The sequence below is a fragment of the Saimiri boliviensis genome, chromosome 2 (genome assembly GCF_048565385.1).
Source record: "Saimiri boliviensis isolate mSaiBol1 chromosome 2, mSaiBol1.pri, whole genome shotgun sequence".
In the NCBI taxonomy this organism is placed as follows: Eukaryota; Metazoa; Chordata; class Mammalia; order Primates; family Cebidae; genus Saimiri; species Saimiri boliviensis.
Window position 1 is genome coordinate 67,102,446 of NC_133450.1, and position 15,910 is coordinate 67,118,355.

Below are 15,910 nucleotides of genomic sequence, written 5' to 3' on the forward strand. Positions count from 1 at the left end.
ATGATACTTTTTAAAACAGTTCAGGTTGGTGAAGCAGAAAAGGGATGTGATTACAACTTAAATGAATCAGTCACTTGCACAATTTAACAATCCTCTTGGCATCATACAAACTGGGTTTTAATGGCAGATGATGGCATCACAGCATGACCAACGCTCATGGAAGGCAGTCTAGAGTCCATCATGCTCACACCTGAGGGGGAAGGCCCTGCACCCACTAACGAGACACAGAGACCTTGGACTACAGACACCACATGCCCACTTCTCCTTACTCACCTTCCTATGGCTACTCTTAGTCACCTGGAACCCAGGCCTTGGCTGCAGGAACACACTTTTTTTCCCATGGGCTTTTCCAGGGCCCAAGTGAAGAGGCCACTTCAGCAGCAGAGGTTACAGGAGAGAGTTTAGGGGCTGGCGGAGGTTAAAGTGGGATAAGTGTATCTAAATAGACTTATGTACACTAAACCAATAAAGGAGAGGTTTGGTTTTAAGAAATAAATATGTTCCCAACCCCAGAAACCAAGCTGCTGAGTAGGTTCCACAGGCGAGATACACATTTAACACTCACCCCGGGCCAGTACACTTGACTGGTTTAATTCTAGTACATTTGTCATCTCTATACACTGAGTAGAATACAGTGGATAAGCAAAGGTTTCTCCACCATGGAGAGAGATTTGTGTTGCCACAAACTGTTTCTATCACCCACCTGTGTGGGAGGACTTCTGAGAAAGTTTTCTTGTTCCAAGGAGCCATGTGACTCAGTGAGAGGCCCTGCCTCAGCAGAAGCTCTGAGGGAGAAGCCACAAACATGCTGGAGACAACATGGCACAAGGAGGAAAGCCCTGGAGAGCACAAAAGATCAGCTTTCAAAACAGGTGTGGTAAGGCTACACAGTTAAAAATTAAAATACAATTAGGCACATTTACATCACTGGTGTTCAAGTGCACAATTCAAATGGATCCAATCACTTTTCTAAACAATCTTCATGATACCATCCAGACATTTCTGTTCAAGTAAAACCAATAAAAAAAATTCAGAGAAGACATGTTTTTTTTTTTTGTTTTTTTTTTTTTTTTTTGAGACGGGGTTTCGCTCGTTACCCAGGCTGGAGTGCAATGGCGTGATCTCGGCTCACCGCAACCTCCACCTCCTGGGTTCAGGCAATTCTCCTGTCTCAGCCTCCTGAGTAGCTGGGATTACAGGCACGTGCCACCATGCCCAGCTAATTTTTTTGGATTTTTAGTAGAGACGGGGTTTCACCATGTTGACCAGGATGGTCTCGATCTCTTGACCTCGTGATCCACCCGCCTCGGCCTCCCAAAGTGCTGGGATTACAGGCTTGAGCCACCACGCCCGGCCTGACATGTTCATCTCTTAAGCCAACAGCATCACCTGTCTGAAGACCACTTTGCCCGACAAAGTAGTCCAATCTGTTGCTAAGAAGTTCCATTTGGTATAAAAATACAGCTGCTTTTCACCATCAACTCTTCCCAGGCCTATACTGTTTTGAGTTATAACAGCTGTCCATTCAGAGAGACTGAAGAGCAAAGTATCAGTGTTAGAAGTTATAGCTCTCTGTCTTCTAAGCCAAAGAGCCTGGATTCATAGGAAATACTTCCCAAGATCAAAGGCAACTCGCATTTCAGGTTCAATTAGATGTGGTGATGTACTGATAGATCAGATCAGGTGGAACTGTCATTTTTGTAGCTCAAACTCTTCAAATAGCAGTTTCATACAAGTTAACCTAATATAATTTAGCATTGTGAATTAATTTAAGCACACATTTCCGTATGACTTTTTAGGACTCTAAATTGTAAGATGTCAGCATGATTGGCAAACTATGCTCTGGAGTGAAAATTTAGGCCAGCCCTGTCTTAGGCCATATGTGGGTGTTGAGTACTTGAAAGGTGGTGAGTGTAACTGAAGGAAATGAGTTTCTAATTTAAACTTCAATAACCACTTGTAGCTAGGAGGCATAGTATTGGAGGATATAAGTTTATACATAATTGCAATTTGCTCCTCGTCATGTTAAAGTGTTTAGCCGATATGCTCTGGGAAGATAGGGGATTTATCCAGTTAATATTAAAATGGAAATGGAGCTATACCTGCTCCTACAACTTCAGATACCCAACCTGAGGGAGAGCCACCAGACTGGTTTTTTGTTTTTGAGACAGAGTCTCGCTCTCTTGCCCAGGCTGGAGTGCAGTGGCACCATCTCGGCCCACTGCAACCTCCGCCTCCCAGGTTCAGATGATTATCCTGCCTCAGCCTCTTGAGTAGCTGGGACTACAGGCGCCTGCCACCATGCCTGGCTAATTTTTGTAATTTTAGTAGAGATGAGGTTTCACCATATTGGCCAGACTGGTCTCGAACTCCTGACCTCGTGATCCACCTGCCTCGGCCTCCCAAAGTGCTGGGATTACAGGTATGAGCCACCACGCCCAGCCCACCAGACTGTTTTTACATTCATAAGCTTAAAAACATATTGACCATTTTTCTTTTTTAATAGAACAGTCTGGGCATGGTGGCTTATGCCTATAATCTCAGCACTTTGGGAGGCTGAGGCGGGTGGAGCACCTGAGGTCAGGAATTTAAGACCAGCCTGGCCAACATGGTGAAACTCTGTCTCTACTAAAAATAAAAAATATTAGCTGGGTGTGATGGTGGGTGCCTGTAATCCCAGCTACTCGGGAGCTGAGGCAGGAGAATTGCTTGAACCTGGGAGACAGAGGTTGCAGTGAGCCGAGATGGTGCCATTACGCTCCAGCCTGGGCAAAAGAAGGAGACTGTGTCTCCATAAGAAAAACTAAACCACAAAAACTACTTACTCGAAATGAGATTATTTTCACCTTGTTCTGCTATCAGGATAGGCCAATGAGGGGTGTTAAAACCCAGAGCAGCAAAGACTAAATTTCCTCCTGTGGAAGCGGACTCCCCTAGTGATGAACTGAAAATGCAGGTGATGATTCAAGTACATACCAGAAGTTCACACCTCAGACTCAGATACCAAACAAGCAGTAAGTCTAAAGTGGACACACAGTGACATCCCGTGCTACAATTCAAAAAGGAGGCAGATGCCATGGCTTTACCTCACTGGGTAACACGTATACCATGTCAGTGATGTTTTTAAAACATCAAATGTATTTGGTCTTTACTCCCATCTTACCTCCCCACAAACAAGTATGCCCCCAAACCAAAAAAGCCAACAAAGAGTAATTCTTGTATTTGCAGGACAGGTACAACTGAACCAACAAATTTATTTAGTTAGTGCTGATAAACAGCAGCCTTGAGACAAGCAGTAATTACCTGGTCTACTTAATGATGTCCTTTGTTATCTTTTACAGGCAAAAAGAATGATTGCTCAGCAGTCACTGTGAAATTTTGTGGGCAACAAGTTAAGTGTACAGACATGATCCTTGATTTAGAGTCAACCTGATCTCTCCACTACAGCTGTGAAAATCTTGCTTTCAGCAAATGTGAGTAACAAAAGCATTGATGTAAATGTGCCTCAAAGTGAGAACTGAAAACATTAACATAAAAAAGTCAAATAAGACTAAGTTCTTAAAACTACATATAAAAATTGAATTATTACAACTAAAGCAGCAAATCAAAACATCTGCTGAGGTTTTCTTGTAGAACAACAACAAAATTAGTTGGTGCTCATGTTCAGTAAGTCACTACCATTGACAAAACTAAACCCAAAATAGGAAATTGAAAAGTGCATAATGAAATTAAATCTTGGATCAAGTATTTGTGGAAAACTGGAAATGTTTCTCCGGTATGGTTGACAAATGATGATTAGGAGGAGGTATTAAAGTTTATCTGATCCAGCTTTGGCCTGGCGTTCCACGTAGAAAAGGATGTAGGCCTTTGCCTTCACCACAGTCTCCTCGTCAGTCAGTGTTACAGTACTGTCATTGAAGTGGAACCAGCGGCCTTCGTGAGTTGCGTATGCTGTGTAATGTCCAGAACCAACCCTGTAAAGAAGAGGCAGAAGACCAAAGAAAAACGTCAGAAATCATAAAAGGATCTGTACAACTATATCATGTTAGATTTAAATTTTAATAGGTAAAGAATATATCCCAGACTTTTAATCTCATGTTTTTACCTTCCTCCAAACTGACCAGAAATTGAGGGTTTGCTAGAACACACAGCAGATGGTCCTGGACTAACGGAGGAAACAGAGATGAGGAACTCTCAACCTAACAAGCATAGGTCAAGGCCTATGGAAACACGGAAAACTGAGTACCAGATTTTCCCGTGAGAATCTTGGGGAAAAAACTAAGCTTAACAAAGAGGGCACACTTCTCTGATACCGTGGTCACTGGGGGCTCTTCCTTGTCAGCATGAATTACCCACTCATACAAGGAACCTTAGAGTCAGACCTGCAAGTAGAACAGACCTTTGTAACTGCCAGGAAAACCCTGTTTAAACAATAAAGACCCATCTCATCATTTACTATGATTCAGAATAAACTACCAACACCAAATTTTAAAAATATTTAAGCCTTTGCACTCCTACAAAAATCACATTTTTAAGGGGAAGAAATACTAGGAAGAAAAAGCAATCAACCCTGAGGAACTGAATGCAGGAAACCTAAGAGACCTTTAAAATTTTTAATTAGGGCCGGGCACGGTGGCTCAAGCCTGTAATCCCAGCACTTTGGGAGGCCGAGGCGGGTGGATCACGAGGTCAAGAGATCGAGACCATCCTGGTCAACATGGTGAAACCCCGTCTCTACTAAAAATCCAAAAAAATTAGCTGGGCATGGTGGCACGTGCCTGTAATTCCAGCTACTCAGGAGGCTGAGGCAGGAGAATTGCCTGAACCCAGGAGGCGGAGGTTGCGGTGAGCCGAGATCGTGCCATTGCACTCCAGCCTGGGTAACGAGTGAAAGTGTCTCCAAAAAAAAAAAAAAAAAAAAAAATTTTAATTAGTGCTAACAGTTTCAAAAAGATAGTGCAACCCATAAAATAATAGGCTGTTATGAAAAAGTTACCAGAAAAATGTGATTGCTGCAATATAAATATTATATGGAGGAGCTAATCTTTTATTTGGATACAGATGAAACCCAAATTGGTGATTTGGAAAAGTAGGCCATGGCAGTCTTTAGAAACAGAGACAGAAATGATTAAAGAATATTTAAGACATGTGGAAAAGAGATCCAGGAAATTCAGAACAGAAAAGCAAGAATGGGGTCAGACCTGCAGTATAAACATTTTTATGAGCTGAAGGCACCAAACTAAAAGTGTCCCTACCAACTACCAAGCAGGAATACATTTAATGATATTTAAGTCCAAAGATAGAGGATCCTACAAACTTCCAAGGAGAAGAAAGCCAGATGCCTATAAAGTAGTGAGAATATGACTGTCATTTATAACACTGTGTGAGTGTAGACATTGCCGTGACTTCAGAGCTCTGCAGGAAAAGGATTTTCAACATGGATAGAGTAGTCTAAAGTTGGAAGGTAAAGTAGCTACCCTCAGACCAAACACCAGAAGGACAGACCCCTAACAAACTTTCAGAGGGGGAAAAATAATGTTAAGATTTAAAATGAGTCTTTAAAGTAGATGACATGGAGTAAGGTATTCCAAATAATTTCCCCTTTTTTGACCCATTTAAATTTCATATGGCAAAGTAGTAAGCTATTTGAAGTAAGGATGCCTCAGGATTTTGAGCACAAACAGACTGGGTTCAAATGAACCTCCGTTTCACGTTCATATACCTTCCCTTAAGGTTTCACAACACCATCTCAGGAGTACTCTTCCACACCAAAACTGAAGGAAATTCCACCCACTTAACTGTATCTCAATCCATTTTTTTTCAGAGTTTAGGGAGAACTATCAAGAGTGGTACAAAACTGCAGGTCACTGTGCTGGCCACCAGGTACTCCCATCCAACAGAAGCTGGCTGCCGTACTCACCCGGAACCATGGTGCACCACCACAGCAGCGAGGTCGTACAGGCAGCTGTCTGGGCCACTGTTCTCAGGCTACAGAACAAGGAAGAAGGCATCCACAGGATGGAGTTAGTAACAGTGATCAGTGACATCAGCATCTCCTATCTCGATGACTTCTACCCTCTCCATGTGATGACAGTCTTACTGAAGAGCTGTCTTTTCACCATGCTAAAAAGGTAATCACCTTACCTCTAGTAAGTAGCATTTCATGTCCAGGCCTCTCAGTGGAAACTCTACATATGTATCAACTTTATTTCTTAAATATGCTGTCCAATGAAATCTTTTCAAATGTAAGCATAGCACCTGGAGGACAGAGATGAGGTCAAAGATTGTGAACACCTAATTTACCTTTCAGTCAAAAGTTTGATAGTACTATCAATTCGATGCTACAGTCTCTTAAATAACATTTTAGCTACTCTATCATTCCTCCACGCATACCTTATGCATTCATTCTGTAAAGGGTTTAACTTTTACTGAAAATCCTAGCGACAAATACAGAACAGTTCATATAGTATAAAGTTATAGACATGGTCTTATGAGTCAAGCATTTTCCCCTTGAAATTGCTTCATAATTTGAAATTCAACACTCACCTTGGGTAGTTTTTGAATCCAAAACTTTTTTGTGGACTTTTGTTTCTTTTTGCATTTATGGCACATATATAACTCTGTCTCATCAAGTTCTTCTAAGTCAGTAAAACTGCGAAGACAATCTATAAACAAATTGATTTTGGCAGCATTAAAACAAGATGCCTTTTATACAGAGGCAATGTACTGTAGAAAAAAGACTGAACTTTGAAGCAGAATGACCCAGGTTTAAAATCTCAGCTTTATTAGCTATACAACCTTAGAAAAGTTAACCTTTCTCGGTTGCAAACTGAAGACAAAAAATACCTACTTTGAAGAACTATTGTAATGAAGAGAAATAACATGTGTAAAGCACCTGGCATCACGCCTGACATCTGGTGATGATCAATTATGTTGGTTTTACTATTAATGAATTCATCTGGATAATTCTGAGAAAATGGTTTCCTGATGAATTCAAAGTTTCAATTGAAGTTACCTGTCAATGTGTTACAGTATAGAGGACAAAGCTCCAAGCTCATTAAAAAAGTCAAATTTAGATCATTTAAAAATAAACATAGATGGCCGAGTGTGTTGCCTCATGCCTGTGATACCAGTACTTTGGGAGGCTGAGGCGGGTGGATCACGAGGTCAGGAGTTCAAGACCAGCCTGAGCAACGAAGAAACCCCGTCTCTGCTGCAAATACAAAAATTAGGTGGGCATGGTGGTGCATGACTGTAATCCCAGCTACTCAGGAGGATGAGGCAGGAGAATTGCTTGAACCTGGGAGGTGGGGGGTTGTAAAGAGCTGAGATCATACCATTGCACTCCAGCTTGGGCAACAAAAGCGAAACTCCATCTCAAAAAATATATAAACATAGATCACAGAAGGCTCTGCTATCAACTGTCTCTGTCTAGACTCTGTACTCTCAGTTCCTAGATATATCACAGCTATATTTCTTTTTTCTTTTAAAGATTTAATTGTGTAACCTGGGGTTTGGTAAACTATAGCCCTAAAACAAATCCTGCCAGTCACCTGGTTTTGTAAATAAAGTTTCCCTGGAACACAGCCATGCCCATTTGTTTACATTATTTTTTGGCTGCTTTTCCACTACACCAAACTGAGTCACTGGGGCAGAGACCTTATGGGTTGCAAAGGCTAAAATACATTGAGGAATGTCATGACAGGTTCTTGAAAATTGTGACTTTATGTGAAACAAGGTATAAAGAAACCATTTTTTTCCCTCGTCAATGTTACAACTAAACGTTAAAGGAAACTTACTGGAGGACCTCCTGTATGCCATTCTGCCTTAAAACTTGCAGTTTCCAAGAACCTATTGATGACATTAAATGATGACTTACTGTATTTATTCTCTGGTCCTTTTGAGAGAGTCTGCCAATTCCTGATGTAATCAGATATTCATAAATCTATATAAAATGTACGTTACTCTGTAGAAAAAATATGAATGCCTATGGACTCTGCACGGCATGGCATCTCCTAGAGTTATGCAGTGGGCAACCAGTGTGCCCATGTGCTTCTTACCAAAGATCATTCCCCTTCCTCTGCCCAGAAGTAGCTGTTATCCTGACTTTTATGTTAATCATCTGTCTTTATAGACCAGGTATATATCTTTAAAAAATATATTTATTAAAGTTGGGTAGCAAACAGAAACCTAGCTGTGTATGGAAAAGCACTCGTCTCTGTACTCAAGTTTCCAGGCCATAGCCTTTCTGTCCGTGACAGTAGCAGACAGCATCCCTTCAAGGAAACTGGAGGCAAAGTGTGACAGAGGACTAGACAGGCCCTGTGTATCAGGGGCCTAGACAGTCTTGAATATGCCTTTGTTGCCTGAGCCCAGTACCTAGAAGGCATATCCTACTGCCTCCCTGCAACTCAATTCTCACTTCCTTCTTTGAACCTTTCTTAACTTCCACTGGACAGTTACCATTATTTCCTCAATTTCCCACAAATACTACATTGCCAACCTGCTATTTTATGTCAAGAATAGTTCCTTGGAAAGGATGTATTACAATATTTTGACATTATACTTCCTGAAGCAAGTCTCAGACACTACACACAAACTTGCAAATGGAGTGATGCTGTCCTCAGGGGCCTCCCAAGTTACACGTCTCTGGCTACCAAGAGCAGTGACTACATAGCAGACAGACTAGCTGGCCCTAAGAATCCCTTCAGATGGATCACTATGGTACTTGTGAGCTCTGAAGTGATGTCATGGACACATTCATCAGCAAGTATTTGTTACATCACATAAAAAGCTATGGCCTTGGTAGGGACAAGGGGGATCATAGGGAAAATAAGAAATGAAGAAAGGAAAAATTGCATAAAAAACATAATTTTCCACATTTAAAATCATTTGAACATTCAAACTAGAAAAAAGGAAAACTTCACCATGACAAAAGCCATACATGAAAACCATAGTGAACATCACACTCAATGGTGAAAGACTGAAAGCTTTTCCTCTAAAATCAGGAAGACAAGGATGCTCACTTTTGCCACTCCTGTTCAACATAGTATTTTAAGTTTTCGCTAGAGTAATTAGGCAAGAAAAAAAGCATCCAAAATGAAAAGGAAAAAGTATAATCATCTCTGTTGACAGATCACATGATCTCATGCAGAAAACCTTAAAAGTTAAAAAGTTAAATTGACTGTACCTGAAAACTATAAAACATTGCTGAAAGAAATTTTAAAAGACATTAAAACATCCTGTGTTCATGGATAGGAAAACGCTATTAATATGTCCCAACTGGATGCGCAGATTCAGTGCAATCTCAAACCAGCAAATTATTTTGTGGATAGTGACAAAATTAAGTTTTATTATGGAAAGGCAAAAGATAAAGAATAGCAAATACAACAATGAAGAACAAAACTGGAAGAATATTACTCTAAGACTTATTACAAAGCTATATTAGTCAAGACAATGTGCTAGTGAAAGAAAGAAAACAGATCAGTGGAACAGAATACAGCACCCAGAAATAGACTCACATAAATAGAGTCAACTGGCTTTGACAAAGGAGCAGAGACAAAACAATAGGGGATGGATAGTCTTTTCAACGAATGGTACTAGAATTGGACATTAACCTGCCAAAAAATAAAAAGTAAAATCTACACACAGACCTTTATATCCTCCACAAAAATTAACAAAATGGATCAAAGCTATAAAACTTTTAGAAAATAACACAGGAAAAAACCAAGATGACCTTGGGTTTGGCAATGGTTTTTCAGTTGCAACACCAAAGGCACAATCCATGAAAGAAGGATTTATAAGCAGGACTTCATTAAAATTAAAAATTTTTGCTCTGTAAAAGATTCTGTCAAGAGAATGAAAAGACAGGATATAAAATCACACAAAAATTAGCTGCATGTCTATACACTAGCAATGTATTCATTGTTAGGTATTTCCAAAAAGGAAATTAAGATAATTCCATTTATAATAGTGTCAAAAACAATAAAATACTTAGGAATACATTTAACAAAGGAGACGAAAGACTTATACCTGAAAACTACAAAATACTGCTGAAAGAAATTTTTAAAGTCCTCAAAACACCCTGCATTCACAGATTTAAAGACCCGATATTGTTAACATGATTATTACTACCCAAAGCAATCTACAGATTCAGTGCAATTCATATCAAAATCCCAATAGAAAATTTTGCAGAAATAGAAAACCCTATCCTGAAATTCACACAGAATCTCAAGGAATCACGAATGGCCAAAACAATTTTGAACAAGAGCAACAAAGTTACAGGACTCACACTTTCTGATTTTAAAACTTACTACAAAGGTACAGTAATCAAAAGAGTGTGGCACTGGCATAAGGACAGACAATATAGACCAATGAAATAGACTCTTAAATATACAGTCAACTGATTTTTGACAAGAATGACAAGACTACTGAATGGGGAAAGGACAATCTTTTCAACAAATGGTGCTGGGGAAGCTGGATATCAACATGCAAAAGAATTACGTTAGACCATTACCTCACACCATACACAAAAACTAAAATAGATCAAAGAGCTAAATGTAAGTCTTAAAGCTATAAAAACTCTTAGAAGAAAACATAGGGGGAAAGCTTAATGACATTCGATTTGGCAGTGATTTTGATATGACACCCAAAGCACAGGGAACAAAAAAAAGAGATAAGCTGAACTTCATCAAAATTTAAAAATTGTGTATTGAGGGACACTATAAAGAGAAACCACAGAATGGGAGAAAAATATTTTCAAATCATGTATCTGGATAAGGGATTAATGACCACAATATATGAAGAACGCCTGAAAGTCAACAACAACAACAACAAACTGATTCAAAAATGGGCAAAGGACTTTAACAGACATTTCTCTAAAGAGGCACAAATGACCAATAAACACATGAAAAGATGCTCAACATCACTATTAGGGAAATGCAAATCAAAACTAGAATGAGATACTACTTCACTGTTAATAGGATGGCTGTTACTTAAAAGACAAAAAAGCAGAAAATAACATGTATTAGCTAGAAAGTGGAGAAATTAAAACCGTTGTACATTGCTGGTGGGAATGCAAAATGGTACAGCCACTGTGGAAAAGTTTGGCAGTACCTCAAAAAGTTAAATGGAATTATGATGCAATGATTCCACTCCTAGGTATATACCCAAAAGAACCAGAAGCAGGAAGTCAGATACTTGTACCCCTGTGTTCATAGCAGCATATTTACAATAGCCAAAAGGCGGGAACAACCCAAGTGTCAACAGATGAATGGATAAATAGAATGTAGTATATACGTACAAGAGAATATGAAGCTTCACAAAGCTTACTAATACATACAAAAAACTTACTAATACTTACTGATACATACTACAATATGGATGACCCTTGAAAATATTATGCTAAACCAAGCCAATCACAAAAGTATAAATATAGCATGGTTCCACTTACATGAGGTGCCTAGAATAGACAAATACATAGAAGGTAGAATAAGAGTTACTGGGAACAAAAGTCCACTCTCCCCCAAATAGGTATTATAAAAGTGATACACATAGGTTAAAACAAATGAAAAAATAACTCACAGTTCGATTTCCTCCTGGATCCCACTTCCCTGAGATAATCACTGTGAAAAGCACAGCGTATGGTGTTCAAGAATTTTAACACCTGGGCTGGGTGCAGTGGCTCACGCCTGTAATCTCAGAACTTTGGAAGGCTGAGGCAGGCAGATCATAAGGTCAGGAGATCGAGACCATCCTGGCCAACATGGTGAAACCCCATCTCTACCAAAATACAAAAAATTAGCTGGGCATGGTGGCCTGCAACCTGTAATCCCAGCTACTCGGGAGGCTGACGCAGGGGATCTCTTGAACCTGGGAGCGGGAGGTTGCCGTGAACCGAGATCACGCCACTGCACTCCAGCTTGGTAACAGAGCAAGACTGTCTCAAAAAAAAAAAAATTAACACTCATATGAATGTTTATCATACACAAATGGAATTATTGTACACACATACTTCCATTAACAGTTTTTACTACACAATATTTTGTAGCGGTGTTTCTATGGCACAGTTATTGGTCAATTTTATGTTTCTTAATTGCTACATAATACAGTTTGTTAAACCAGTGCCCTATTGGTAGACATTTAAATTGTTTGATTTTTTTTTTCATTAACAAAGAGTGGTTCAATTAAAATCTTTTACACATATTGTCCATATTTGCAAGTCAAATTAGTATGTCTAAGGAAATGCCTATTAAAAATGGTGATCATTACCCTCCAAAAACAACTGTACCAGTTTATACTTATAAGGCCATTATGAGGGTCCTCTTCCACTGATATCCGTCTTCATCATTTTCACCAATCTTATTTTTCTTTTTTTTTTCCTCTTTTTTTTCTTTGTACCAGTCTTGCTTTACTTACATTTTCTTGAGTATAGAGGATTAGTATTTTTTAGATGTTATAATGATCATTTCTTTTCCTTATCCATATACTCTGGCCAAGTTGCCTTTTTCATATATATCCAAATATTGGTCTCAAGTTTATCATCTCTTTTCTGCGTTATGGTCTTTTACCATTATGTAAATTTATAAATGTTTCCCATTATAGATTCTGGCTTAGAAAGATCTCCCCTAAGACAAGATCATAAAGATGCTTTCCTATAGTGTCCTGTGGTTTTATGTTTCATATTTAAATCCTGAAACCTCAAATTAATCAGGGAAAGGATATGAGGGTAGGTAGAAAATTAAGGTTTTTCCAAATTAATTATTACTTACACTAACACCATTTATTGCCTAATATCTTATTCTTCCCACTGATTTGACATTTTTTTCTTTGGCATATTACAGATTTCCATAAATATTTTACATTAGCACCTGCTCTATATATTAGTAGTTCTAGGACACTTCCCATCCCATTGCTTTTTCCTACCTTACTTTCATTTTAAAAACTACTTTAGCTCCTCTTGAGAATTTCTGCTTACAGAGGAATTTTTGAATGAATTACAATAAATGTAGGAAGTAATTTGGGAGAAAATGGACATTGGTACCATACTGGGTCTTCCTATCCAAGAATAAGATGTGGCTCTTTTTATTTAGGCTTCATCTGTCCTTTTACAAAGTTTCATTAAAGTATTACATATTCCTTATTAAATTTGTTAAGTGCTTTTGAGTTCTGTTACTATGAATAGGATATTTTGCTATGTATAGAAAACCAGTTGATTTTTTTGCCTATAAGTTTTAACTTTATGTTTAGAATATATTTATGAAAGTACTATTTGTGTTTGATTTTTAAAAATTGAGGGCTTCCAGAAAAGCAGGTGTCCTCCTGCCCAGTCTCACTCTCCATAACAACAGTTGTTAATATTTCTCATAATTTTCCAAATGATTTTCCTAAAATGTTCTAGGTATATAATTAATCTATCTGCAAATGTTAATATTTTGGCCACTCTTCCATGATTTATTCTTATTTCTTTTCCTCATCTATTGCCTTGCTCTTCCAGATGTTTGAGCAATATTGTCAGCAGGCCTCCTGGCTTATTTCCAGCCTTAGAGGAAAATCATTAGTGCATCACCATTAACTATGATGATCACCGATAGCTTTTAACAAATACTTGTCATCAAGTTAACATTTCTATTCCTAATAAAAATTTTTTCTTCGCTTTTTGTTTTTGAGACAGTCTCACCGTGTTGTCCAGGCTAGAGTGCAGTAGCACAATCTCAGCTCACTGGAACCTCTGCCTCCCTGGTTCAGGTGACTCACCTGCCTCCCAAGGAACTAGGACTACAGGCGCCCGCCACCATACCTGGCTGATTTTTGTACTGTTGGCCAGGGCTGGTCTCAAACTCCTGGCCTCAAGTGATCTGATCTGCCTGCCTTGGTCTCCCAAAGTGCTGGGATTACAGGCATGAGGCACCACACCCACGCTTTTCTTTTCCTTTTAATCAGTAATAGATTTGGGATTTTATCAGTATCTATTTGGACCTTTTCTTTTTCTTTTTTTCTTTTCTTTTTTTTTTTTTTTTTTTTGAGGCAGGGTCTCACTCTCTCACCTAGGCCTAGCATATAGGAGTACTGCCAGCTAATGCAGCCCCTAACTCCTGGGCTCCAGCGATCCTCCTTGCCTCAGCCTTTCAAGAAGGTGGGCTTATGGGCATATACCAACATGCCCAGCTAATTTTCTTACTATTATTTTGTACAGACAGGTTCTCATTATGTTGTCCAGGCTGGTCTCAAACTCAAGCAGTGCTCCTACCTTAGCTTTCCAAATGCTGGGATTATAGGCATAAGCCACTGTGCCTGGGCATTTGGCCAATTAGAGCATTTTGATTTGTTTTCCCCTAATTATATTTCTAGTATTAAATTAGTCCCATTTGATCTCTGTATATTATTGTTTTAGTATACGACTGAGTTGTATTTGCTAATACTTAGGATTCTTCGATCTATAATACAAGTGAGATCAAGCTGTATTTTCTTTTCCATGGTATCTCTGTCAGGTTTTAGAACTGGGGTTATTTTACCCTTTTGTAATATGCACATTTTTGCTTAAATAACTTTTGAAGTTATTTAACATGGGTCTTTTTTCCTTTTTAAAGGAAAACAAAGCTTAACAATTACAAATCCAAAAAGTATAAAAGTAGTTCTTGCCAAGTGGACTCAAAGCATGTGAAGACTCACTAGGTAATCACAAGTCTCCCTCTCCCTGTAAATAGAGAAAGATGTATGGTATTCTGGATGTCCAAGAAAGAGAAGTGCCCTTAATTGAAAAGAGTGGTCAACAAAAACACAATGAGAGAAACACCCTGTCATCAACTTTTTAAAACCAGCAGTAAGCTCTTAAGTAAAAATCAAGCCTCAGGATTCAAAATAAAGCCAACTGAGAATACAGGAAATATCTTTCCGGCCAAACCCTAAACTACTTTGGATGGTTTGGGCCCCCTGAAGCTAATACCATTCACATCAGATTTCAAGGATTCGGTGTAAAGAAGAATACTCCCTGGGATGCAAGGCAGATGCCACGTGCCATTTTTCTTGTTTGGGGAACAATCAGCCATCTATACTGTGTCATGCACTCTCCCCCTGAATGAGCTCAGGAAGTGAGACTCTGCTTGGTATTCAAGTATTCTGGGATTAGTAGTAACTGAAATGTTATGAAAGTCAGTAAGAACCACATATATAACCAACTCAGAATGAGGGAAACAACACGGAAGGAAGGAAGGAAAGAAGCCTAAACAAACTAGTGTCTCTGAGTCTTCTAGACAAAGGTCATCTAGATTTACTGAGTTTTGTTAAACATCAGAAAGTACTGTTCAGTGTAATCCCAGCACTTTCGGAGGCCAAGGTGGGCAGATCACAAGGTCAAGAGATGGAGACCATGGTGAAACTACTAAAAAATACAAACTCTACTAAATACAACTCCACTAAAAAATACAAAAATTAGCTGGGTGTGGTGGCGCGTGCCTGTGGTCCCAGCTACTCAGGAGGCTGAGGCAGGAGAACTGCTTGAACCCACGAGGCAAAGGCTGCAGTGAGCTGAGATCGCGCCACTGCACTCCAGCCTGGCGTCTGGTGACAAAACAAGACTCTGCCTCAAAAAAAAAAAAAAAAAAAAAAAGAAAGAAAGAAACAAAGTACTGTTCAGGCCAGATGCAGTGGCTCATGCCTGTAAACCCAGCACTTTAAGAGGCCAAGGAGGGCAGATCCCTTAAGGTCAGGAGTTTGAGACCATCCTGGTCAACATGGCAAAACCCAATCTCTACTCAAAATATAAAAATTAGCCACGTGTGGTGGCATGCACCTGTAGTCCCAGCTACTCTTGGCAGGCTGAGGCAGGAGAACTGCTTGAACCTGGGAGACAGAGGTTGCAGTGAGTTAAGATTGTATCACCCTCCAGCCTGGACAACAGGGCAAAACTCCC

The 15,910-nt window shown here is 39.3% G+C and overlaps 1 protein-coding gene and 1 long non-coding RNA gene across 7 annotated transcripts in view; one reads left to right on the forward strand and one right to left on the reverse strand.

The window, feature by feature from the left end:
* Window positions 1-16: 16 nt before the first annotated feature.
* On the forward strand, window positions 17-5,926 carry LOC104653188 (uncharacterized). Its single transcript, XR_005579317.2, has 3 exons — window positions 17-872; window positions 3,342-3,473; window positions 5,825-5,926. It is a non-coding gene; the product is annotated as an uncharacterized LOC104653188 (long non-coding RNA).
* USP3 (ubiquitin specific peptidase 3) overlaps window positions 1,006-15,910 on the reverse strand; it is a 174,366-nt gene continuing 159,461 nt past the window's right edge. For all 6 annotated transcript variants that reach the window (XM_074393504.1, XM_039468716.2, XM_010350589.3 and 3 more), the window contains 4 exons: window positions 6,547-6,665; window positions 6,145-6,258; window positions 5,921-5,988; window positions 1,006-3,974 (listed from right to left, as the gene is read on the reverse strand). In XM_074393504.1, the coding sequence (XP_074249605.1) occupies window positions 3,809-3,974; window positions 5,921-5,988; window positions 6,145-6,258; window positions 6,547-6,665 (467 nt within the window). In that variant the 3' untranslated portion in view covers window positions 1,006-3,808. The remainder of the gene's footprint in view (window positions 3,975-5,920; window positions 5,989-6,144; window positions 6,259-6,546; window positions 6,666-15,910) is intronic.